The sequence below is a fragment of the Mustela putorius genome, unplaced genomic scaffold (assembly GCF_011764305.1).
Source record: "Mustela putorius furo isolate JIRA1106 unplaced genomic scaffold, ASM1176430v1.1 tig00003869_pilon_pilon_pilon, whole genome shotgun sequence".
In the NCBI taxonomy this organism is placed as follows: domain Eukaryota; kingdom Metazoa; phylum Chordata; class Mammalia; order Carnivora; family Mustelidae; genus Mustela; species Mustela putorius.
The window spans coordinates 8,071,748-8,096,809 of NW_025422021.1; the positions used below are offsets into that span (position 1 = coordinate 8,071,748).

Here is a 25,062-nt window from a genome sequence, read left to right on the forward strand (position 1 = left end):
GGTCCCACCTACATATTCTACTTCTGAGAAATGTCTGCCACCTTTCCTCTGTCCCCTCCTGCTCCCCCACCCCCACCCCCACAGCTGAAGCTTGGTCGCCTAGGTATTATTAGCCCTGTTCCTCTCACCCTGCTGCCCAAGACTTTCCAGAAACACAGGTGTCCCTGCCCCAGCCCATACCCTCCTCCCTTGTCCCCATTCACCCCCACTCCTGGGACAACTGAACCCTTTATATGTCTTCCTGGCCTTCCTTGGGGCTGAATCAAAGTGTCCTCCCCATATTAACTCCAAGCTTTGCTTTTGCAGCTTACAGATCTTGCCTCTCTCATTAGGGGAGCCCAAGCAAGGCAGAGTAAGCAGCTCTTTGGGAATCCTGGGAGAAGACATAAATGTCTGCCCCTGAGGTGCACGGGGCCTCTGAAGGCAACAGGGTGGGTGTGTCAGAGAGAGCTTACTGAGATGTCTCAGGAGAGGACCAACAAGGAGCCCCCAAGGGCAGACTTGGGCCCTTCGACAGCTCCAGGGAGGGCCCATGGGCTGAGATGCTGGGCCTGGCCTGCCACAAATCAGTGAAGCCCTCGAAAGGACTGGAACAGAGCTGCGCCGGGGCAGCTGTCCCTGTCCCCCCTGTTTGGCTGAAGGGATATTGGTACAAGGGTAGCAGGTGGCTGTCGAGTAACTTCAGAGGAAAGAATGCAAATCTGGCAAGATGGGAGATCTTGGCTTTGGTGGAGGAGCAAATACTGACCTCGGGTGATGATGTGGCCCTTCTCTTTCCTCAGCTGTTGCCAGGTGTGGCTGGACAGGGCTTAGCCGGCTGCTGCTCGCTCTCCAGAAGAACCCCCTTTGGACTGAAGTAGGAAAGCTTGATGCAGGCTGTTCAGGTAACGACATTTAGAGACCTTTCTTATGAAAGACGTTTGATTTCCTGTGAGTTACTGCCATTAAGGACATTTATTTCTTATACCAAAAGTCTCAATTCATCTTGTCTCTAGAGATCATTTCGTCTCATACTGTATGCTATCTCAGCAGAAAAAAATGCTTTCCCCAAATGTGTCAGTGCTATTTTTAAAAAGGTTCAGTGACCTATTTCTGTAATTCTCACAGACACTGAAAGAACAGCAGTCTATTTAGGCTCAGCTCTGTCACTGAAAAGTTACCCCTGCCAGGTGTTGCCTGCAGAGGAATCACCTCGCTGGGCAGGAGAGTCTGAAGAAGTATGAGGAGGGTCGTCAGAGTGAGATCCTGGGAGCAGAAACACACATTCACCCTCACACCTCTCCAGGTTGGAACAGTGTCCCGGTGACTGCAGTCCGACTTCAGCCCGATTTGACATTGGGAGATTCTCCATAATTCACTACTTGCCAAAGTACCTGAAAAGACAATTTACAAAAGAGGAACTTGGCTCATCGACTGATGCACGGAAAACAGGTTAGCTCCTCTAGTCATCACAGATGTGAACATTATAGCAATGCCACTGTCAGAACTCACCTATGCTGGGAGCAGTCAGGATGGCGATTACCCTTCAGTCGGGGATGAAGGGCCAAAGGGGCATGACAGGTGCTTCTGGGGTTCTGGTCATGTTCAGTTTCTTGATCTGGGTGCTGGTTACTTAGAAGTCTACTTTGAGAAAATTCGCTTATGATCTGTGTACTTCTCTGAGTGTGTGATAAGCCTCACCGAAAAATCTACATAAGAAAACCAGCTCACTTTCTACCTATTAAGTTATATTTATATATATATATAGAGAGAGAGAGAGAGAGCGAGCATGCAAGCGAGCATGCCCGTGCAGCTGAAGCCATAATGAAGCTGCAATTTTCACATATTGCTAGTGGCAGTGTACATTAATAGAGCCCTCTTCGGCTCTATTTTGGCCTCCTCTTTGGGGAGTGATTTGGCAATATGAATTTAAAAATCTTAGAAGCGTTTGTATTGTTAACTACGAAATTCCACATCTGAGACTCTATCTTAAGAAATAATCCTAAATGACCAAAAAGGTTTATGTGCATGTATGCATTGCAATGTCATTTACAATAAAAAAAATGTATATTAGTAAAACATTGAAAGTAATCTAAATGTCGAACTATAGGGCAACAGGTGAAGTTTGATAAATCCACACGATGACATTTTATCACTTAAAGTGAGCAATGACAGAAGGAAATAGAATGTAGCAAGTATAAAAAGCAGGGTATAACACTGTAGGCACAATTACAATTGGGTTTAGAAAAAAAAAAGGAACACCCCTATGCAGAGAAAAATCACAAGATAAAAAAAGTGATCAAAGTTTACATTTGGGTAACAGAACTATGGGCAATATATTTTCTCTAATTTACTATCCCATGTTTGCCAAATTTTGTTTCCTGAGTCTGTATTACTTCAGTCAAGGAAGTAATATTTAAAGAGTAAACCTTGTGGGGATGCCTGGGTGGTTCAGTGGTCAAGTGTCTGCTTTGGCTTAGGTCATGATCCCAGGATCTTGGGACCAAGGCTCATATTGGGCTCCCAGCTCAGCAGGAAACCTGCTTCTCCCTCTCCCACTTCCCCTGCTTGTGTTCCCTCTCTAGCTGTCCCTCTCTGTCAAATAGATAAATAAAATCTTTTTTAAAAGGTGGTGGGTAAGCCTTGTGCCTTCTACTCAGTCTCAGAGGGTGCTGCCCTCTGATTCTTCTAGGTCCCCTACACTCCTGCCTAATATCACCACCACTTGGTTCCAATGGCCCAGGAAAATTCCTCAAGTTCACTACCAGGACTACAAATGTGCCAAGGTCCTACAAAAACAGTTGAAATCTGGGGGTGGGGGTGGGGATGGGGAGACAACTGTTGGTTCAAAAATAGAAGTGTAAGATTAAAATTCACCAATTTTTATTGCAATAGCTATAAAATGTAAATTACATCAGCTCCTTTAACTGTTAACATTTGATTTCATAAAAAAATTTCATTAAATTTGAGACCAATTTGTCGGTTAAATTTTTGTTATAGTCAAGATTTTCTGACTCCTCATGACCTTTGAAAGAAATACTAGTTAATATATATTAAATTCCTTTTTGGTAGCCGTATACTTTTAAAAAGAACACAGAATTAGGAGAGATCTCTCAGAAATAGCAATATGATTGCGTCTCTTGTGGGATAGACTGGGTTTCAGGCTTGTTTACAGGTAGGCTGGGGTCTCCGCAAGTGAGAAGGCCTCCGCCAAGCCATCTTTATTTCTTCCCTCAGGTAATGGCGACTATTAAAGGGCTTCCCATCCCATCCAAGCCCTGCTCCAAGTCTGCATCTGGTAAACATCCTACAGGAGCGCCCCAAGCCCTCCTAAGAGAAGTCTGGGCTGACCCTGAGGCCGGGTAGGCCCCTCCCCTGCCCTTTCCCCTAAATACCCGCTCCCGCCACCCTCTTCCTTTTGCCAAACCACTTTCCTTCCCCGAGGGTCCTTATGGGAGGATCCTTATCACCTTCCACCCATTGCCCTGGGAGTTCTCTGAGAGCCCAGACCATTCTTCCGTCAAGATCTTTCTTAACCTTGGAAAAACTCCTGGAGGTGAGGAGGTTATGCATGAATGACAGGAAGGGGGAGGAGTGGAAAGAGAGACACGGCTCAGGAGGGGCTGGGGTGGGGGTAAAACCCCAGGACAAGTGAGGCAGCTTTGGACCTCTGGGTAGGCAGAACGCATGGCTCTACCAGTCTGAAGCGCGGGGAGGGGCTCAGATAGAGAAACCAAGGGGTGGCCACCAATTTAAATGGGGTGGGTTGGGGTGGAAGCCAGGGCTGTGGCTGTGAGGAGCCCACTTCACAAGGGTGGGCAGAGAGGGGTCCCTACGCTGCTCAGTTGGTTAAAAGTCTGCCTGCCTTCTGCTCAGGTCGTGGCCCCAGGGTCCTGGGATCAAGTCCCCCATTGGGGGACCCGGCTCACTGGGAGCCTGCTTCTCCCTCTGCCTGCCCCTCCCTGTGCTCGCTCTCTCTGTCAAATAAATAAAATCTTAAAAAAAAAAAAAAATGTGGGCAGAGCCACCACACCAGGGAGAATCCCCACTCCTCGTGGGCCTGGCAGAAGAGTTGAAGACAGCAGGGGCTGTGAGGTTCTTGGGCTTCCAGCAGAAAGAGCCAAAAAGTACTACCTGGAGGCATGAGACCCCTGGAGGCCAGCCCTGCAACAGTGAGCACTCAAAGGCCCGTGGACTCTGGGCCAGGCCGGAATTAACCCCCCAGTGAGCTGCAGAACAATGCTAACACAAGCCCCCGTTTACAGATAGGCACAGGTGGGCTGAGGAACCTGCCCAAGGACCCACGGGAAGGAAGCACAGGCGTGGAGACGTGGCTCCGGATGCCAGCCCAGCGCTGGGTTGCCTCTAAGCGAGACTGAGGCTGGAAGAGTGTCCCTAGGAACCGGTTACTAGAAAGCCCCCGGGGCAGTGGGGTGAGGACCTGCAGCCGAGCAGCTGGAGAATTGCAGAGTCACGGAAAGGGGAAGAAAGGTGACAGGGAGGGACTATTTCATGGAGCAAAGGGGTGTTTGCAATTTTGCAAGTGTATTTGCTATTTTTCTCACATCAAGAAGCAATCGCCAGTTAATACTTTCATCCTTCTAATGTCTAAAAAAATTACCCTAGAGCTGCTTCCAGGTGGCACATGGAGCTTGTGGCCAAGAGTTGTCCATGCAGCCACCAACATGGACAGCTTGTGCCAAGTCTTGTTCTTGTCCTTGATTGTCCCAACCTGAAGCTGAGAAGTCCAGCTCTTCCCCACTCCCCGCCCACTCAGGGTGCCGGACAAAGACGGTGCTGGAGATGGGGTCTGATTTCCTCATCACGGGAGGGACCCTGATGGTGTGGTTGCCCAGCTTGTAGGCTCTGTGCCTGATGAACATGGGTGTGAGAGGCCAGCAGATCTCTTGGCCTACAGAGTTGGTGGAAATACATTGTGCAAGGACTTGCATCCAGCTTTTAGTTTACAGTGGGAAGTTGGAAAGCTTCTGTTTCATAATCCTGGATCAATGCAGTGCATCCAACATTCCAAAACTCAGTAGATTTCTTCTATTCATTGGACTCATCTGTGTCCTGTTGGTTTTTTTTCATGACCAGCCCCATAGTACGTATGAACCTGCCAGGCTGTCTATCTGAGGGGTTTGTGTGCCTTTTGGGAAGAAATCAGCAGCTATGGATTTGCTCCTGATCGTGAAGTTTTAAAGGTTGTGCCCATCCTCCCATCTGAAATGTGGAAAAGGTAGAGAAAAAGAAGCATCTCTGAAAAGAAAGAAAGCCTCTCATAGCTTGGCCTAGATGTCTTGGGAAGGAAGAGACAAACTTGTCAAACTTGTTTTTTCAACAACATAAAGTGACATTTACTTATTAGTTATCTTAATTCATTCATTCATTCTTTCTTTTAAAGATTTTATTTATTTTTTTGACAGAGAAAGAGCGTGGGGGAGAGCACAAGCAGAAGGAGCGGTAGGCAAAGGGAGAAGTAGGCTCCCTTTGAAGAAGTCAGGCAGGGAGCCTGATGGGGGTGCTTGATCCCAGGACTCCGGGATCACAACCGGAGGCAAAGGCAGATGCTTGGGGTGCCTGGGTGACTCAGAGGTTAAACCTCTGCCTTCAGCTCAGGTCATGATCTCAGGATCCTGGGATTGAGCACCACATCTGGCTCTCTGCTTGGCGAGGGGTCTGCTTCTCTGCCTACTGGTGATCTCTCTCTCTGTCAAGTAAATAAATAAAACCTTAAAAAAAAAAAAAAGGCAGATGCTTAACCGACTGAGCCACCCAGGTGCCCCTTAATTTCTCATTTCCTTTTTTTTTTTTTTTTAAGATTTTATTTATTTATTTGACAGAGATCACAAGCAGGCAGAGAGGCAGGTGGAGAAAGTGGGGGTGTAGCAGGGTGTCGGGGGGGGGACACAGACCCCCTGCTGAGCAGAGAGCCAGATGTGGGGCTCCATCCCAGGACCCTGAGATCATGACCTGAGTCAAAGGCAGAGGCTTAACCCACTGAGCCACCCAGGCAACTGTTTTGTTTTGTTTTTTACAATACCTTTTTTTCTCCTTTTTGAGAACAGATTTCTGGTTTTCAGAAATTATTGTAAAATCAGGAAGCAAAATCCTGTAAGCTGAGATGGCATTTACCTGTACTGTTTTGCCTTTCAACAGAGTGGGAACCAAACATTAGTGCAGATATGTATGTAAGGTGGTTTCCTGAACAATAGAGTAGGAAAGGAACAGAATTAAATAATTTTTCTAATAAAAAATATTACCAATTAACATAGCACTAAAAAGCTAAGCACATGTCCATGACTCACTTAACTTCTCCCTTAATGCAGACCACCGGTACCAAACACTGGAGGCCTTTCTCTTCATTACTCAACATTATGGGTTTTCTTATATTGTCATCACTCACAGATCCTCTTCTGGGGCAATGCTGTGTGTAGAGTCCCCTGGAAAAGTGAGAAGGAAGGAGACTAGGATGGTTCTGCCTGGAGGCCTTTACTCTAGATATTCCCTCTAGGGAAGCCTGAGTGACTCAGTCAATTCAGCATCTGACTCTTGATTTCAGCCCAGGTCATGATCTCAGGGTCATGGGACGGAGCCCCTTGTTGGGCTCTGCATTCAGTGCAGAGTCTGCTTGAGATCCTCTCCCTCTGCCTGGTCCCCCGCCTCTCTCAAATAAATAAGATAAAATAAAATAAATCAACACCTGTCTTCCCTCTGGTATCTTGGCTAACTTCCTTGCTTCCCTCAAGTCTCTCACCATCTCACCATCTTGTAATACTGCCGCCAGCCCCCTGCCACTACACTGCGGGAGCTCCTGCCTCCCGTACCCTGCTCTATTTTGTTCTTTCCTTTTTCCACAGCAACTGTTACCACTAAGTAATACTTTGAGGCATTGTCTTTTAAGTTTCCAGCACATCTCCCCCACCCCAACTACAACAGTGCAAGCTCCTCGAGGCAGGTGCCTTTATGTCTGGTTTTCTGACCTAATCCAGGTATTGGGAGCAGTTCTGAAAGAGAAAGCAGTAGAAGCTCCATTAATACTTTTGGAATAAAAGAGGCACCATCTCAGTGGCTATGACTCCTTCATTAAACAGGAAGGGCTGTAGCCAGTGTTTGGAAGATGGGCAGCCTTTCCTAGGGGAGAGAAACAGAAAAGGCATCCCACATAGAGGAGTGACGAACAAATGCTAGAAGGTAGGAGAAAGTTAGGTCATTTGGGAGGCAGTGAGTAGACAATATGGCAGTGCCAGGATGTAGGACATTGGATGCTGGAACAATGGGTGTGGATTTTCTTCCATAGGCAGTGGAAGGGTAGGGAAGTGGTGGTTATGGAAGGGTTTTGAGCGGGAAAGGACTTTATGCAAATAATTTTTTTTCAGAGTTTATTTATTTATTTTTAGTAATCTCTACACCCAAAGTGTGACTTGAACTCATGGCTTCAAAATCAGGAGTCATAGGCTTCTCTGACTGAGGCAGCCTGGTGCCCCAAAAGTTGACATTTTAGAAAGATTAATCTGGAAGTGGGGTGCCTTTCAGGTGGGAGCGGTCCCCTCTGGGATGTTTTTCCTCAATCCCCTCCCCTTGCCTTTCCCTCCTCATGAGCACTCTGGGGATTTACTGTACTCCATCTTCGCTGTGCTCTCACTACTCCAGTTTTAGCCAGAATCTGAGACTGAAGGTGTGTGGCACTTCTTAGATTTGGAGGGAGGAGGCTTTGGCTCTGCCCGCTCTCCTTTGTCTAGGTGAAGTCAGGGGAGGCAATATCCATGGCCCCTGGTTAAAAATGGCATGTGGCACTTAGAATGCTTCCTCCTGCTTCTCCATCTTTGTATTTGTGGTATGGTCCCCAAGAGGGATGAATGAATGCTTGAGATTTCCCTAAGCAATACTGAAATTCTAAAGGAGTGAAAGGTGGGGAGACCTTTGACCAGCACATCAAGAACATGGATACATTAGAACTGGAGCCTTATGTTACAATTGCAAGTCAAACTCCAAGTGGGGTAACCAGCCCATTAGCGCAGGCCTGTGAAAACTGGCTTTTCTGCCATCTCTACACACACACACACATACACGGGTGCACACTCTCACATACACACATTCATTGGGCCCTGGAAAGATCAAGGCCAACTGCAAAGTACCCATTCCCCAAGACTCCTAATTTATATTGGGAACTAGCTATAAAGCTCCCCCTGCTCCCCAATCTTCCCTTGCAATGATAAAGAGCATGTCACATCACACTAAATGTGACACTTAATCAAAACCCGTCTTCTTTAACAAACCCTTAACCTCCAGCACATGAGAGTCACCAAGGCCAAGGGACGAGACAGGGAGCCAACTCAGGTGGCACAGGCTTTGATTAAGATGATACAGATTTCCTTTTATTTCACTTTCATCAGAGTTGTAAAATTCGAATCTATCCCCTTTTTGATTTGACAACAGCACATTTCAGTAGAGGTTGACACCAAAAAAAGATCAGGACTTGTTCTCTCTTCAACCGGGAGTAGACGATAATTTCTCTGAATCCCCTTCAGTAATGATCCTCAGAGCTTCTGATCTTCCCATAAGCAAGTTTTGCAGGGGACGTGGTTAAACGGAAGCACAAACCTGCCTGGCATCTGGTTCCTTTCTTAAGTGGTATCTAAATACCCTTAATCTCTAGGCCCTGGAAAAGACCTCCCCTTCTCTGTCTCCTTTCTTGGGTCTTTTTTTTTCTCAGACTTAAGTCCTCCAGTGAATTCTTTCGCCAGATTTCTGGGGCAGGAAATCGACGTCGCTGCCACACAGTACTTGAAAAACTTGTGGGGGCTCCAGCAGTTGTCCGTTTCTATAGCATGAGCCATGGTTTTCTCTCCTGATGGGTGAGGGATTTTGTTTTACAATTATGTAATCCCTAGCTAGATCCCAAAAGAACAAAAGTGTTTCTAGCTACTTAATATACATTTATTGAATCTCAATTAGGGATGATGGAGGTGTGATAAGAGAAAAGATTATTCTGCTTTCAAGTAACTGGAAGTAAGATGTGGCATTCACAGCAGGGTGGGACAAGTGGCTACAAGCCTTCCAAAGCATAGACAGTGCATGGATCCAGAAAACATTAGGCATCTACTGTGTGCTGGGCCCTGTTCTGGGCACTGGGATATAGATTTGTACACACTGGACAACATTCCTGCCTGCAAGGCACTTACAATCTAGCAGGCGCTGGGCACATTTTCAGCTTTTGAACAACCCACACTTGGCCCTTTGTATGTTGACCTTTTCAAATCACCTTTTATAGTCTGGGTCTGGACTTGGACTGGGTGCTGTGGTCATTACTGAGAAAGCACAGACATGACCACCAACAAGACTAGAAGACAACTTATGGAATGGGAAAAGATATTTGCAAATGTTATATGCATGTAATACAGGATTAGTATCCAAAATACATAAAGAAATTATATAACTCAACACCCAAAATACAAATAATCCAATTTAAAAATGGGCAGAAGATGTGAACAGACATTTCTCCAATGAAGACATCCCGATGGCCAAGAGACATATGAAAAGTTGCTCAACATCACTTGGCATCTGGGAAATGCAAATCAAAACGAGAATGTGATATCACCTGATACCTATCAGAATGGCTAACATCAAAAACACAAGAAACAAGAAATGTTGGCGAGGAAGTGGAGAAAAAGGAACTCTCTTACACTGCTGGTGGGAATGTAAACTGGTGTAGCCACTGTGGAAAACAGAATGGAGGTTCCTTAACAAATTGAAAGCAGAACTACCCTATGATCCAGTAATCACTCTCCTGGATATTTACCCAAAGAAAACAAAAACACTAATTTGAAAGGATGGATGCACCCAAATGTTTATAGCAGTATTTTTTTTACAATAGCCAAATTATGGAAGCAACCTAAGTGTCCATCGATAGATGAATGGATAAAGAAGATACAGTACATATACATAATGGAATATTACTCAGCCATAAAAAGAATGGAACATGCCATTTGCAATAACATGGATGGATTGAGAGAGTAAAATGCTAAGCAAAATAAGCCAGTTAGAGAAAGACAAATGCCATATTATTTTACTCATCTGTGGAATTAAAGAAACAAAACAAATGAACAAAGGGGAAAAAAGGAAACAACCCAAAAAACAGACTCTTAACTATGGAGAACGAACTGGTGGTTGCTGGAGGAGAGGTGGGTGGGGGCTTGAGTGAAATAGGAGATGGGATTAAGAGCATACTTACTGTCCTGAGCACTGAGCCCTATAGGGACCTGTGTACAAAATCACGCTTTTGTACACCTGAGAGGAATATAACACTGTATAGTAACTACACAGGAACTAAAAGGAAAAGGAAAGGAAAAGATAAGAAAGGAAAGGAAAGAAGAGAAGAAAGGACAGACAGGAAAGGGCACTTACCTTTTATTCAAAGATAGAAAAAAAAGCAGAATACCCAGAATATTTCAAAGTGGAAGGGGAAAAAAATGGTTTGTTATAAAAAGCCTATGTTTCAGCCAGAAAGAGGAGATAAATAACAATAAAGAATCTTCCTTCCCCAGACCAGGTTAAGGCTAAAGATTATGGACGAACCCAGACTGAGAACACAGAAGTTGGTGCCAAGGGCCAGGGCAGGAAAAGAGTAAGTGTTGGGCTTGCCTTGACTTTTCTAACTGGAGGCCTTTCCATCACCCCTAGAAGACAGTCTTCAACTTCCAAGGGGCCCAGCAAAGCATCACCTGGATCCATGTCTGTGCGTGAGTGGGTGCGGGATGATGGCCCGCGAGCAGATCAGTCGGCAGAGAATGCTGGTGGCTGAGGGCAGCAAGAGCCATCGGGAGCTGTAGCAGCAAGAACTGCTGGAACCTGGTGGTTACTCAGCAGCGTGTGGCCTGCATTCTACTTTTCCCCACGCAGGCCCCTGAACTTCTTGGAAAGCAATGCAGCACACATGGGAGGGAACCACAGGTCCCAAAGCCAGTGAGAGCTGGGGCCCAGAAGGCTGCCTTTGTCCTGGAAGAGGAGCTCCTTCCCCTTTCTCACCTGGGAGAGGAGCCCAGGGTGGTGCTACGATCCCTGTTCAAACTTCCTAGGGATTAGATTTGACCGCCCCCTCACCTCCCCCTTATCTCCCTCCCAACGAGCAGGAGGACTGTGAACCTCATTACAGAATTCAGTCACATTGAGGTGAGTCAACAGGTGTGTTGTGTTCTCCTCTGAGCTTTTGTGATAAAATTTTCTGCACCTTAAGCTATTTATTATGCATTTTTTTCAACATAAAAGTAGAGGGGATAGTATAAAGAGTCCCATTTACCCATCATCTAGATATAACCATTAACATCTCACCATATGCTAGAGTCTGAGTGATTATGGGCATCCCCATCAATTCATAGGTTGAAAACTGACCCGGAACATGATATTAGGAGGTGGGACCTTTGGGAGGTGATTAAGTTATGAGGATGGGGCCCTCATAAATGGGTAAGCACCCTTATAAAAGAGATCCAAGTGAGCTCTCTCACCCTGTCTGCCACCAGAGGTCACAGTGAGAAGACACCATCTGTGAACCAGGTGGCAGGCACTCATTAAATACCAGATCCGCCGGCACCCTGACCTTGTATTTCCAGCCTCCAGGACATCGAGAAGTAGATTTTGTTGTTCATAACCAGACTACATTATTCTGTTATAGGAGACCGAGTGGACTAAGACACCATATTTGCTTCATGAGGCTTTATTTCTTCAGTATTTTAAAATAAATCATAGACATCGTATTTCACCCCCAAATAGTTCGGTATGTACTTTTTGAAAGATGAGGATGTTGTCTTATATAACCACAACACCATTATCACAATATCAAAATTAATAATAAATTCCTAAATATTTTCTGATGCCCAGTCCAAACTCAAATTTCCTTGATCTATGCCAAGATATCTTCTATAGTTGGTACGTTTGAATCGGGATCCAAACAAGGTCCACACATTGCATATGGCTGTTATGTGTCTAGCTGCTTTAATGTAAGAGAATCACTTTGAAGTATTCACCAGTGGGTTGTTCTCACCCGCCCCTCTGTCCTGGGCTTCAGCGAATCTCTCCAGGTATACCCCGAGGGCCCTTCCCAGCAGTCCAGGCAGGCCACCAGACCTGGACTGACCGGGGTCTGGAGGAGGCAGCCTTGGCATGCAACCAGAAACACGGGGTTTCAAAATTTCAGCTATGAAGCATGACCTTTGGAAAAATGTATGATGAAATTTCTGTGCCCTGGCTCCGGACAAGATACAGCTTCTTCCTGGAGGAGGGAGAGAGAAGAAGGATGCCAGGGTAGAAGCGGAACTGAGAGGGAGAGCGCTCCATGAGTCATGGGCCCGGGCAAAGGGGCTCTATCTGTCCTTTGTGCCGAGGAGCTGGGCAGCTGGCCTCCTCGGGGTCCTCAGCTGAGCACTGCCCTTGATAGTTCCTTTTGTTTGTTCGGTGGGAGGGACACCCATCTCTTCCAGGGGAGCTTTGCAGCCAAAGGGCCACAGCACAGGGATGCTCCCTGCTTGGGGAGGGGGACCCCGGCTACCTAGAGGGTTGGTGGTGCTGGGAAGGGGGCCTCTCCCATCCCCCCTTCACCCCAGCAGGCCAGCACCGCGGTAAGGGCATCCAGTCAGCGGGGTCAGGTGACACGCACCCTCTCCGTCTCTGAAGGGCTGCCTGGTCAACGGCATCCTTGCGTGCTCCCTCTGAGAGTTCAGCCATATGCTAGGTTGATTTCTTCCAAATCTGAAACTTTGATCAAAGAGTAGCATTTCTTATGTGAGGGGAGAGTGCCTGAAGCCTGAGCTTTGTCCCCCAGCACTATATTCCAGCTTCAACTATGCCCTAAACCCCTTGGACCAGAACTGTGTTTGTGAACCCCTAGAGAAGCGGCCCCCCGAGACCCTGGAGCCAGAGTGGAGAGGGTGTGAGCCAACACCCAGATGACAGCTGTTCTCTTGGCCTTCCGGAGTCCTGGCTGCCTTCTGTCTGCGCCTGTGTGAAAACTGGCTCCTGAGGGAATACTCATCTTCTTTGATGACCAGGTCGGCGTTCTCTGGGCTCTGGTCCTGTATGGGCTCTGGTGGCAGGGGTGCTGGGAAGGCCGTGCCCTCCGAGAGACTTCTGGCGGGACCCGGAAGTCCTGACGGTACCAGGGCGGTGGGAACTTGGGGATGACGGTGCTCTGTGGGCCTCCACATGGAGCTCCAAGATCTGGGCGGCTGGCAATCTGGTCTGCATCTGATCAATTTTATCTGCAAAGTATTCAGAAAATTTCTCCCCCAAAGAACATGTTGACCCCCTGAAGGAGGGAATGCAGTGTGGGTCGCTTGTTTGAAGACATTCTCCGTTTTGATGAGGCTTGTGCAGAGACCCAAGATAAGCCTCAGAACATGAGCCAAGCGGGTGGGGGAAAGGCTCCTCCGGTGACGCTCCGCGTTGTCCCCTGCCTTCCATTTTACGTGTTTACCAATTGTGAAAGCAAATCCAGCTGTTGGAAGGAATTGCTTCCAGATGACATTATGGGAAAGGAAAACACACTTTATAAAAAAAGCTGCAGAATAAAAAGCAGAACATGTACGCTCTGTGGGCCAGGATTCCATATGGACTATTTCCTGATATTGTGCAATAAGCCAGCTCCTGGGGTAATAATAAGAACAGTGCAAATGTTCCCTGCACTGGAGTCAGGAGACCAGAGCCGGGATGGGGCTTGGCAGAACTTGGGGAAAATCACTTGACCTCCCTGGGCCACCATATTTTTCTCCCTCCTAGGAATCCGCCTCCACCTTCACTGGGGAGCCCCGTGAAAGCCTCAGAAAATATCTTCTGTGTGTCGAATGATGTGCAAGGACCATCAGAAAGCAAGGACATTTTGCTTTGGAAAATTGGATGCCTTTCTCGGCCCCCCAGCACAGAAATGTGCTGTGTTGGCTTTCTCAAAAAGATTTTAGAAGCTCTCTAATGAGCTGGAATTAAAGTGTCCCTTTACTAATTTGGTTTTACAGGTCACTGGATAAAACCTACTTAGAGTGGTTTGAAGAGGATTAGGACATTTGCGTCTCTTCCAAGTTGACTTTCCAGGCAGGGTCAGTCAGCAGCTGGAGACTCCCTTGGCTAGAGGCCAGAGCCCTTTTGTAAGCTGCAAGTTTGTAAGGGCCCGGTGAGCACACTGTAAGGCTATTACCCAAGAAATGGAAAGTTTGCAGGGAAATGAAAATGTAAATGCATAAAAGCAAGGCACACATTCCTGAGTTTGCGGGCCTAGAAGCATGCCGGAAAGGCCGGCACTGCCGTTCCACAGGGCAAAGCAAACAGTGGAGGCCGCCGACCCACGCTCCAAACTTCTCTTGGGGCAGTGTGGGCTTCGAGAGCTCCAGAACGGCCTTACGCTCAGGAAGTTCCCAAAGACTGATACTGGGGCTATTACAGTCAATATTAAATACAATTTAAAATGTTTTTTTCAGGGGCGCCTGGGTGGCTCAGTGGGTTAAGCCGCTGCCTTCGGCTCAGGTCATGATCCCAGGGTCCTGGGATCGAGCCCTGCAACAGGCTCCTTGCTCAGCAGGGAGCCTGCCTCTCTCTCCGCCTCTGCCTGCCTCTCTGCCTGCTTGTGCACTTGGTGGTGCTGGGAAGGGAGCCTCTCCCATCCTACCTCCCCGGCAAATAAATAAATAAAATTTGACAAATAAATAAATAAAATCTTAAAAAAAAAAAAAAGGTTTTTCAGTCCTATCAGCCACATTGTGAGTGCTCAACAGCCACATGCAGCGAGGGACGACGGATACAGTGAACCCTCACTCATTCATTCACGGAGTGCACGGCCATGAAGGAAGCACTTAGTATCTCTGCCCTCATGGAGTTTATGTTCTAAAGGGGAAGAGAAACAAGAGACAATAAATACAGTGAGTAAATTTTTCCATCACTTGTGGTCCCCCCAGGAAACAGATGACATTCAATTGAGTAATCAAGACGACTTTAATGAGCGGATTTACCAAGATGTGGGTAGACTTCAGGGAAACCAACAAGAAATGGTGTTGTACTGGAGAACCACCCACTGTGGGGAACCACCGCCCACGCACTGGCCTCACGAGGCAAGAGAAGGGGCAGTCACCAGAACCCTGTGAGAGAGCTCTGGGGTGTGGGCTGTAGCCTCTGTGAGAGGGACCGGACCAGGCATGACGCCCCAGGTGGGGCGGGAGCTTTGGGACTGGACTCTGTATCGCTCCATGCTCAGAGCTCCGGCCTGTATCCGGTTCCCCCCACCCCCCAACCCCCCCACTGGCGGGCCCCAGGGAAGCTGCAGGCATGGAGTCCTCTGGGGGCACAGAGCAGCATGGAAAAGAGTGCAGAGAGAATCTGGGTGGACAAATAGAATCAGCAGCATCATGCCGCACACTAGAAGGCAACGGCGCAGGAGAAAGAGGAGGTCAGAGGGAAGGACTGAGAGGTCTGGACAGCCAAGTAAAACAAATGGCCTGAAGCCCACGCTCTCCTTCCTCTGCTCTCCCACCACCCCTCTCTTTCCTGTTATGACTAATTGTGTCCCCTCTGAGTCCTACCATCTCTATGCTGCTTCTGCCACTTGTCACATCCTCTCTCTTTGGGTACCTTCACAAGGTGCCCGGAGCAAAGCAGGCAGCTCTGGTGAACTTGCAGGGAGTCCCTATGCTCTGCTTTATTTTATTTTAGATTTTATTTATTTGACAGAGAGAGACAAAGTGAGACAGAGAACACAAGAAGGGGGAGTGGGAGAGGGAGAAGCAGGCTTCCTGCTGAGCAGGGATCCCAATATGGGGGTCGATCCCAGGACCCTGAGATTGTGACCTGAGCCGAAGGCAGATGCTTAATGACTGAGCCACCCATGGCCTCCTTATTTTATCTTTTGAGAATATTTTATTTATTTATTTGAGAGAGAGCACATTCAGGGGCAGAGGGAGGAGAAGCAGGCTCCCCATCAAGCAGGGAGCCTGAAGCAGGTCTTGACTCTAGGATAAGTCGAAGGCAGACACTTAACCGACTGAGCCACCCAGGTGTTCCTTTATTTTTATTTTTAAATAGACTTTATTTTTCAGAATAGTTTGAATTTTAAAGAACAGTTGAGAAAATAGCACAGAGAATTCCCACATAACCCCACACCTAGCTTCCCTATTATGAACGTACCTTAGCACGGTACGTTTGTTACAATTAATGAACCAATAACAATATGCTGTTAACTAAAGCCCATATTGTTTTCTGATTTTCTCAGTTTTTCCATCAACTGGAGAGGTCTCTAAGCCTACTGTGCCACTCTCTAATCTAGGGCTACCTGTTTTCTTGATTCCCTTCCAGGCTTTTGAAAGCTAATAGAGAAAAATCACAAAACTGGGGTTGAGCGGGTCTAGTCTGACGAGAGAAGACATGGAAGCTCTAAACAGTTAACAATCTCCAGACACAAGGCATTATCTGTAGCCTCCTACTCAGTCCCATGCCTCCTAGGCGCTGCCCTCCCTGTAGCCACCATAGAGTGCCCTAACGCTAATACCTCACGGACCATGGCTCAGTTACCCAAACTGAGAAATTCACGTTGATAGGAGTCTATTAACTAAATTGCAGACTGTAACTGAGATGTCACCATTTGTCTCACTAATATCCTTTTTCTGTTCTGGCATTCAGTCCAGGATACCACAGTCACTTGTCACGTCTCCTTAGCCTTCTCTAGTCTGTGACCATTTCTCAGACTTCCCTTGTCTTTCATGACCTTGACACTTTTGAAGAGTATTGGTCAGGTAGTATGTAAAATGTCCCTCAGTCTGGGTTTGTTTGCTGTTTGCTCATGGCTGGACGGGGATTATGAATGGTTGGGAAGGAGACCACACAGGGAAGTGCCTTTCTCAAGACATTGTGTGGGGGTGTGGGGGTGTCATGAGATGAGCAAACCTGAACTACAAACCACCTTAACCTTGCTCATTTTGTTAGGGTGGTACCCGCCAGTTACTCTTTTTCTTCTTCCACACTCTGTTACCAGCAAGTCATGAAACCCAGACCACACTCAGGAGAAAAGGTACTACCTTGTACTCTGGAGTAAGGGGTATCATCAAAGCATTTGTGGACGTATGTGAAAACCACTGCAGTATTAATGAATACTTTCGGGTAACTGATCTGAGGCTCTACAAAGATCCTGTATCTCCTTAAAGCCTCACCCATTAACCTTCACGTTCCTCAGGGGATCCTGCCTGCCACCATCACATCACTGCTCCGGGCTTCAGGAGATTTTGTCCCTTCCTCTTTCCTTCCTCATTTATAGTTTGGAATCCTTCCTCAGGACAGTTTTGTCTTCTGCTTATTTATTTGTTTATTCTGTCATTTATTGTTATCACTATGGGCTCCTGGGTCTTTATTTTCTTTGAGTTATAATCTGATACTATTGTTCTTCATTTGGTGCTCAAATTGTTCCAGTGTTGGTTGTTGGGAACCTCTTCCACTTTGTTCCTTTGTTCTTCGGACATGCTTTCATCCTTTTTGTGTTTTGCTTTGTTTCGAGCAGGAGTTTACTTTCTGTAGGTGTGAAATGCCCAAGCCTGTCATGTGTTTTCAGCTTCAGCTGCCTCAGCCTAGAGGGCCTCCCAGGGCATTTTTAATTTCCTTGCTGACAGGCTGGTGACTTTATTTAGGACCTGCTGCTCTGCCAGGATCAAAATCCTATCTGTACAGGCAACTCTCACAGTGGTAAAGGGTCTGACAGATGCAGTCCCTGGCCTGGCACTTGCCATTATGTGACTTTGGGCACACAACTCTGTAAGCCTCAGTGTTCTCTTCTGTAAAATGGGGAGTAACAATCCTACTTCCTATGGGGTATGAGAATTAAATGAGAGAACGCATGTAAAACAGTTCATATGCCTGTTCTAAGTATCTGATAACAATGTTTTTGATGATAACGAAGAAGCTGCTACTTCTGGTGCCAGCAACTGGTTTTAAGGGCAGACTGCCTTGCTTTGAAACCGTAATAAAACTCTCTGTGTCTCGGTTTCTCATCAGTAAAATGGGGATAATAACAAAAACCAGCTCATAACCTGACCTTTCCCAACCCATCCCTTATATCCCAATAAAAAACAACTTCATAAGAGTTTTTAAAAAGCCAAAAACAAAAAACAAAACAAAAAAATCCCCAAACAAAGAAACCCCAGCTTATAGAGTGTTGGATTAAGTGAGTCCGTATACACGAAGCACTCAGAACAGGGCCTGGCCCTTGAAACCTGTTAGCTGTTACTGTTTTTGTAATTATTACTATCGTAGACTAAATCCCTAGTTCCTCTGGTGTTATTCTCCCCATGGTTGGTAGGCCAAGAATTATGGCATAAAAATTAAACAATCTAATTTGAAAAAGAGAGAGAGAGACTATAAAATTGAAAGGTAATAGATGGTTAACATCACATGGTTATCATCTTTAAAAGAACAACCAAATTCAAATTCATAACTAGCTTGATCACCGTCTTGTGCTGTTGACGTTTCCTGCTCTGAGGTGCTGACAAAAGGCGGAGACAGAATTACTCGATTCACATTTGCCTTGCACTGATGCACGAGGCCCAAATGGCCCGCGGCTTTGGGGAAACTCTTTGTAAATCCATCAAATTTGGCCATTAAAAATGATAACTATGATCAGCCAATGCTGAGGGACCCATTTTGTGGAAAAAAAGAAACGAAACCAACACAGTTAGTGACATAATAATTAGGACGCAGGGGAGACGGCTGACAATTTGGAGATGTTTTCTTGGAGAAAATATCAAATGACTTTCAGTTTGCAGGACATTAATAGATAATTAAATTGACAATTTATGGCCGCAGAGTGACAGTTGTTCCCTTCTCCTCTGTGCACATGAGTTAAGCATCTAAAGGCAATTTCTGCCCCGTGTTAATTGCAGGATAGAGTGTCATGAAAATTCCTTCCCACCCGCTGAAAAAGATTTTGTTGTTGTTAAGAACGTCAGGATTTTCTCCCATCCAAGTCCTAACCAGGCCCGACCCTGCTTAGCTTCCGAGATCAGATCGGGCGCGTTCAGGGTGGTATGGCTGTAGACAAGAACGTCAGGATTTTCTAACTATTGGCCTTAAAGTGCAGCTGAAGCTACATGAGGTTGGGTTATTATTAATATACATTTATTTGTTTTAATAAACTTATTTTTGAAAACCACGAATGCCCAAGTTAGCCTCATCTTAATTAACAATATCCACGGAGCCATGGACTCTGATGAAGGTGAGAAATGTCAGTTGACCTGGGCCAATGGCTTGGTGGGGTCCCTCCTCCCTACAATGAAAAATCCACCTTGGCTGGAAGCAGAAGCAGAATGGACAAGGGCCTGTAGGAGAAAACTAGGCCCTCTTAGTTGGGGCAGTTTTTCCAAGATTCTGAGACAACGATCCTGGCAGCAACATTTGGGGATATATGTGTGTTCATTATTGGTAAACATTAGTGTTCCTAAGATCTGAGCGGACAAGAGGCAAAGTGGCTGAGGAGAGTGAGGGTGAAATTGTTCTATGAGTCAAGGGTCTACCAGGCAGAGGCAGGCAAGGGGACTGAAAAGGCATTCTAAGGCCACTGTGGTGGAGGCTCAGTATTTTAGGAGTGGGCCCGAGAGCCTGTTCTGGTGATCTGGCAGTCTGCAGTTCTCTCTGGTTTGCTTACTGCCCACTGTAAGGAAACTGGGGTCTGAGTCAAGGCTGGAGGCTGACAAGGTGCTGAGTTGTGAACATTTGGATCCCATCAACATTAGCCCAACACTAATAGTTTTCACTGGAGCGTAACATGCAAGGGGCGAAGCAGTGACAAGTGAGGCTGGAGGGGTCCATTGTAGAGGGTCCCGTTGGCAGGGCAAGGTATTTCAACCTTATCCTAATAAAGTCCAGATAAGAGGGACACTAAACCAAGGTAGTTTGTGGAGGTGATAAGGAGATAACAAGATCCAACTTGATGGCAAGCCTGACTTTGGGGGTGGGGTGTAGGAACAAGAGGAGCTTCTGATAAATCCTGGGTTTCTAGCATAGGTATCATAACCAAGGATAGTAGAGAAAGAAGAGAGTGGGCTTTGGGGTAAAGGTGATGTATTCTGTTATTTATTATTTGTTTAAACATTTTATTTTTGAAGAATCCCTAGACCCAACATGGGGCTTGAACTCACAACCCCAGGATCAAGAGTCGCATGCTCTATGGACTGAGCCAGCCAGGCACCCTATCTTCTATTATTCACATGATGAGTTTGAGGGATCTGTAGGATCCTTTTAGGAGATGTCTGGCCTTTGGACACATTCACCGAGATTCAGGACAGAGAGATAGGCCCGAGCAACAGACTTGGGAGTCCCAAGGACTCCCTTAATAGAAGCTGTGGGCATGAATAACCTCTCCGGGAAGAAGAGAAGGAACGGGAGGGTTAACTTTTAAGAACCCAAGGAAGGAGAGAGGGAATAGCAGAGAAATAGGGGAGACCAAATTAATCAACTGTCTATATTTGTTTCTCCTTGAGGTAATCTTAGCCAAACTGGGTAACCCTTCAGCATATTTGTTTTGAATTCTAGCCCTCAAAAAACAGACCAAAAAACTACAGTTGGGTGACATGTTTGGCAAAACAAAGGCAAAGTGTACTGGGTAGCTGTTTTGAAACAACAGGTAATGATATAAATATAGTATGTGTGTACCAGAATTCCTCCCCAAACTCAAGTATTTTGAGAATGTAGGTGGAATTATAAAACAATATTTTGTATTCAGCAAACATGCAGGTTTGGTTTCCCTCACCATTTCTAATCTATTTGCTTTATTTTGGAAAATGTAGGTTTTTCCTACCAAGGTAAAAACAATCTATTGTTGTTGTTGATGGATAAACTGAGGTAGAGTATCCTGGTGACTTATTCACATAGGTTATCACAAACAAAGCAGTAATAAGACCATCATCTATTATGCCCATTACAAATATTTCTCCATGTCATGAAGATTGAATATTACCTGGCAGTTATAGTTCCTTTACTGAGAATAGCTACAAAGCAGTGTTTCTCAAACTTCTTGTGTTCTTGTCACACTTTTGAGTAATTTTGGGGGACATGGGTCATTGCAGGCCGGAAGTCACAAATGGCAGTGCATGAAAGGAGTTCTAAAGGCCTGCAAGTGGTTCTTAAAAGTCTGACATTTAGATAGAAGGTGATTTCAGCTAACAATCCAGATTTTTGACTTCTTTGGAAGACTGGGAGATGTAGTAACATGGTCCTCCATGTCAACAATCCGGGGAGGCTTATGGTGGTTCTCCCTGCAGAGCAGACCTATCTTTTGGTTCTATAGTCTCAGCTTCTCGCCTTTGAATTCCCTGTCTCTTCTCAGTAGACATTTGAGTTTGAGACCAGAAGCCTGCTCTAGGCCAACTGACAGCTGTTCAAAGTGAATGGCCAATTGCACTGTCACTTCATTATTTGTGCTTGTCTCCTTCCATAACTTGAACTCCTTAAGGGCTGAGGTTTTTACTTGCTTGAAGTGCTTGTGTACCAATAGTCCTGTGCTAGGCATGGCACGCAGGCACTCAATAAAAGCTTAGTTAATGAATCTATGAGGTTTAATTCTTTGCAAGCATTTGGCCACAGATAAAGAAGGGGAAATTGCAATGATTTGCCTGGGGTCCTAAAGCTTAGAAATCCAGGGTATGAGATTAGTTCAATGTGTTTGTGATGAAGATGTGAATAAAGGACAGGCTTGGTGTTCAAGTGCATTTCTTAACAGATCCATCAGCCTTACTTGCTGATTCCTGGGAATCTCTTTTGAGTCACAACATGCATACCTAAGGCTCTGAGGAATTCTGTAGCAAAACAACACACAACGTGTTTTATTTGGCTTAACTGAGTATTTCCTAGTCTTTATCTACTTTTTCACTATTTTGTCACTGTCTTTGATTCAGAACATTCCCTCTTCTCAGATGTATTAAATGACGAGCTATTTATTTTTTTTTTTAAATGATGGTAAAATACAAGCACCCTGGTTAAGACAATTTTGTAAGAATTTGGGACTGTTTCACAGGTCCCTGGGGTCTTCTTCAAAGCATGGCTAAAAGAATGTTGGGAAATGTGGCTTTCATTGTGGTGCTGTTGGAAGTCAAGGTTAAGCTATCTTGTTTTTCTCCTTGGATTAGGCCATAAATCTCTGAAGATAAAATAGCTTACATTTGTATGGCATTTTATAGTTTACACTGTCACATGCATTGTCTGTTTTTCTTTACAACACTGAGGACAGGGATTATTATTCCATTTTATAGAAGAAGAAGTGGTCTCAAAAAGCTTCGTTGACTTATTACAAGACCTAAAACTACCTAGAGGTAATACCAAGATTTAAGCCAGTCTTTTTACTCTAGATCCGACCATCTTTCTGCAGTTCCATCTGGCTTTTATTTTATTTTTTGAGCACATCGTTTTGCTTTTTGGTCAAATCAAAACGTTGACTCTAAATTTCTAAGACTTGGTGTCGTAATCCCCACCCCTCCACCTAAAATACTGGCTCTAGTGTCTCCAGTGAAGCCTTGAGGAAAGGCATTAAAGATGGTTCTAGCAAGCCAATGGCCTGGAAGGCACACGAAGGGGAGTCAAGGGGGCTTAGAGCCCCTCGGATCCGCCGGCCCACACCGCGAGGGGGTCTGACTTTTGCTCTTTAAACACCTTGCCCTTTCTCCACCGCGCCTCAGGGCCACAAGCCCCTTCCGCGTCCAGACAATTCCTCTGAGCCGCACGCAACCTGGCCTTAACTTCCCCCGCTCCTAAGGAAGGGGCCACCCATGTGAAAAGCTTAATTCGCCAGAACAGCCTCCTGGAAACCCAACTCCGCGCCTTTAACCTGCTGGCCGAGTGTCACTGGCTCCGTGTTTACAGACTCTGGGTCCGGAAGCTCCGGGACGCAGCGGGCTGCCCGGCCGGGTTCCAAGTTCCACAGCTTCCAGCAGCCGCGGGAGGAAGGGGTCCGCTCCTCCGCCTGGGGCCCCTTCCCTCCCGAGCGAGGTGAGTGAGGGGTGGAGAAGGAGACGGGGCTCGGGAGAGAAGGAACGACAACCGAGCGGGAAGTGGGTGGAGAAGGGCACCGGAGGGGGCTCGCGGAGGGGCCCCAGGAGGCGGGGCAAGGGCGCTCGGGGCAGGCCCGCGGCCGGGGCGGGGCAGGGGGTGGCCACGCCCCCTCCGCGCCCGCCGACCGTCCCGCGCGCCAAAGCCGGACTTCGGGAAGGCGTACGGCGGGGCTGTGGAGCGCTTCCTGACGTCGGAAGTGGCGTCGAGCTCTGTTTCCCGCGCTGCTCGCGGCACTCCAGCTGGGTTCCCGCCGCCAGGTTTTCCGCCCCGCTGGGCCCGCGCGTCCCGGCTAGCTGGGCGCACGCACTGCCGAGGGCCGGGGGCGGCACGGGGGTCGGCAGAAGTCCGCGCAGAAACCCCGAAGGAGGGGCGGCTGGCGGAGAGCGCCGCCGCCCGCCGGGGCCGGTTCCCCTGTGCTCTGGCCGCTGAATTAAGCGTGGGCTTCCGAGTGGAGCGCGGCCTCGCTGTGCTTTGGGTGGAAGGCGGAGGCCGACTGAGGGGCGGGAGCTCGATGGGGTTTCAGTGGGACTCCTGCCGGATTCTTCCACGCATCCAGGGAAAGCCCGGGCGCTCCCGGTTCTGAACGTGAGGTCTTCGTTTCTGGGGGGCCCCATGTCGGAAACTTGCCCAGGAAGTCGCGAGGGGCTCCTTTCCCGGGAGGAGGTGTGTGAGTGTGAGCGTGGACCGAGGTATGTGAGCATCTGGGAAGAATGAGGGTCTTTGTTCCAGAAACCCCATCTCCCCAAACCTGTAGGGAATGGTGGGGTGAAAGGTCAGGGCTGCCTGAAGGTGAGGCGGCTAGTCCGATCTCAAAAGGACAGGAAGTCCCCAGGGAATTGGTAGAGACACAACTTGCCTTCATTCCTGTCCTGCCCATGGTGATCTTCTCAAAGCTCATCATTACAAAGTGACCTGTATTGCATTTGCCTGGGTGCCCGTTCTCTATTCCCAACCGTAGGTTGCAAGTTCCTCCTTTCCTTTATGCTACCACTTGATTGGATGTATCCTCCTCTTCTTTGGACTCTTCCGTTTCTCTTAAGCTTTTGGACATCGGGAAGGCAGTGTTAAGAGCCCAGCTTTGGAGACAGACTGGTTGAATCTCAGTTCCACCACTAATTAGCTTTTTGATTTGAGTCAAATTATGCATTTGCTTGCAGTGCACTTCCCACTGCTGTAAAATGGAGAAAAAGTATCCACCTCACAAGGTTCACTGGGGGATTCAGTGAAAGGATTCATGTAAAGTTTATCTAGTCTTAGCTGTGAGAGTCATGAGTGACCACTTATTTCAAAGCTACTTTTGGTATCGCCCCTTCTGTACCCCTTTATCACCTAACTAATTACATGGGGGATTATTTGACAAGTTTTCTTTTTGTACAGATGGTTTGTTTTCTCAGCCTGCTTTTTAAGTTCTTTAAACATAGTCACTTTTTATTTCTGTGTGTTTATTTCAATATCAGTTTGATATATTGTACACAGCTTGTATTCAATAAACATTTTTTGATTGATAAAATCTCACTGATTTTATTATCTAGAGAAAGATTTTTCTAGAAAATTTGGAGTTGTGGAAAAGGAAAACTTCATGGGACAGGGTAAGTAGAAGAAAACTAAATATGAGGACTTCCCTTGTTAGCTTAAGACCATAAAAAGGCATCATGTATAGAATCTCAACTATATAAAGAAAACAGCAAAAGAGACAATTGGAAGTGAATGTGCCAAATGATTAGAAGTCCTGGTGTCATAGGATTATGAGTATGTTTTTTTTCTTTTTCCTCTTGCTTTATACTTTTTATTTCTTTGCAGCTTTTCTACAGTCAGTACGTATTACACTGTTATTCAGGAGAAGTACGTCGTTTATGTAATTTAGCTAATAAAAATGACCATATTTTGGGTATTTAGAAATGGAGGGACAAACCTAAAAATAAAGCAATAGTTTTCCTCCATTGTTTTCCCAGGCTAGCCAGTCTTCTCTGATTTGTGCTAGAAAATCAGCTTATCAGTTATCTCTACTCTAGAGACATAAAATGTCTC

General features: G+C 46.5%; 1 protein-coding gene and 1 long non-coding RNA gene across 2 annotated transcripts; one reads left to right on the forward strand and one right to left on the reverse strand.

Annotated features, from left to right (window-relative positions):
• The first annotated feature begins 749 nt into the window (after positions 1–749).
• On the forward strand, positions 750–13,875 carry LOC123387989. Its single transcript, XR_006602510.1, has 5 exons — positions 750–884; positions 1,286–1,431; positions 3,217–3,341; positions 10,663–13,022; positions 13,750–13,875. It is a non-coding gene; the product is annotated as an uncharacterized LOC123387989 (long non-coding RNA).
• A 645-nt stretch (positions 13,876–14,520) lies between these two features.
• Positions 14,521–23,648, reverse strand: LOC123387980 (translation initiation factor IF-2-like). Its single transcript, XM_045066727.1, has 2 exons — positions 22,811–23,648; positions 14,521–14,844 (listed from the first exon to the last, which is right to left on the reverse strand). Exons 1-2 carry the CDS (start codon positions 23,646–23,648, stop codon positions 14,780–14,782), a joined length of 903 nt encoding a protein of 300 aa, XP_044922662.1. The 3' UTR covers positions 14,521–14,779.
• Positions 23,649–25,062: the final 1,414 nt, after the last annotated feature.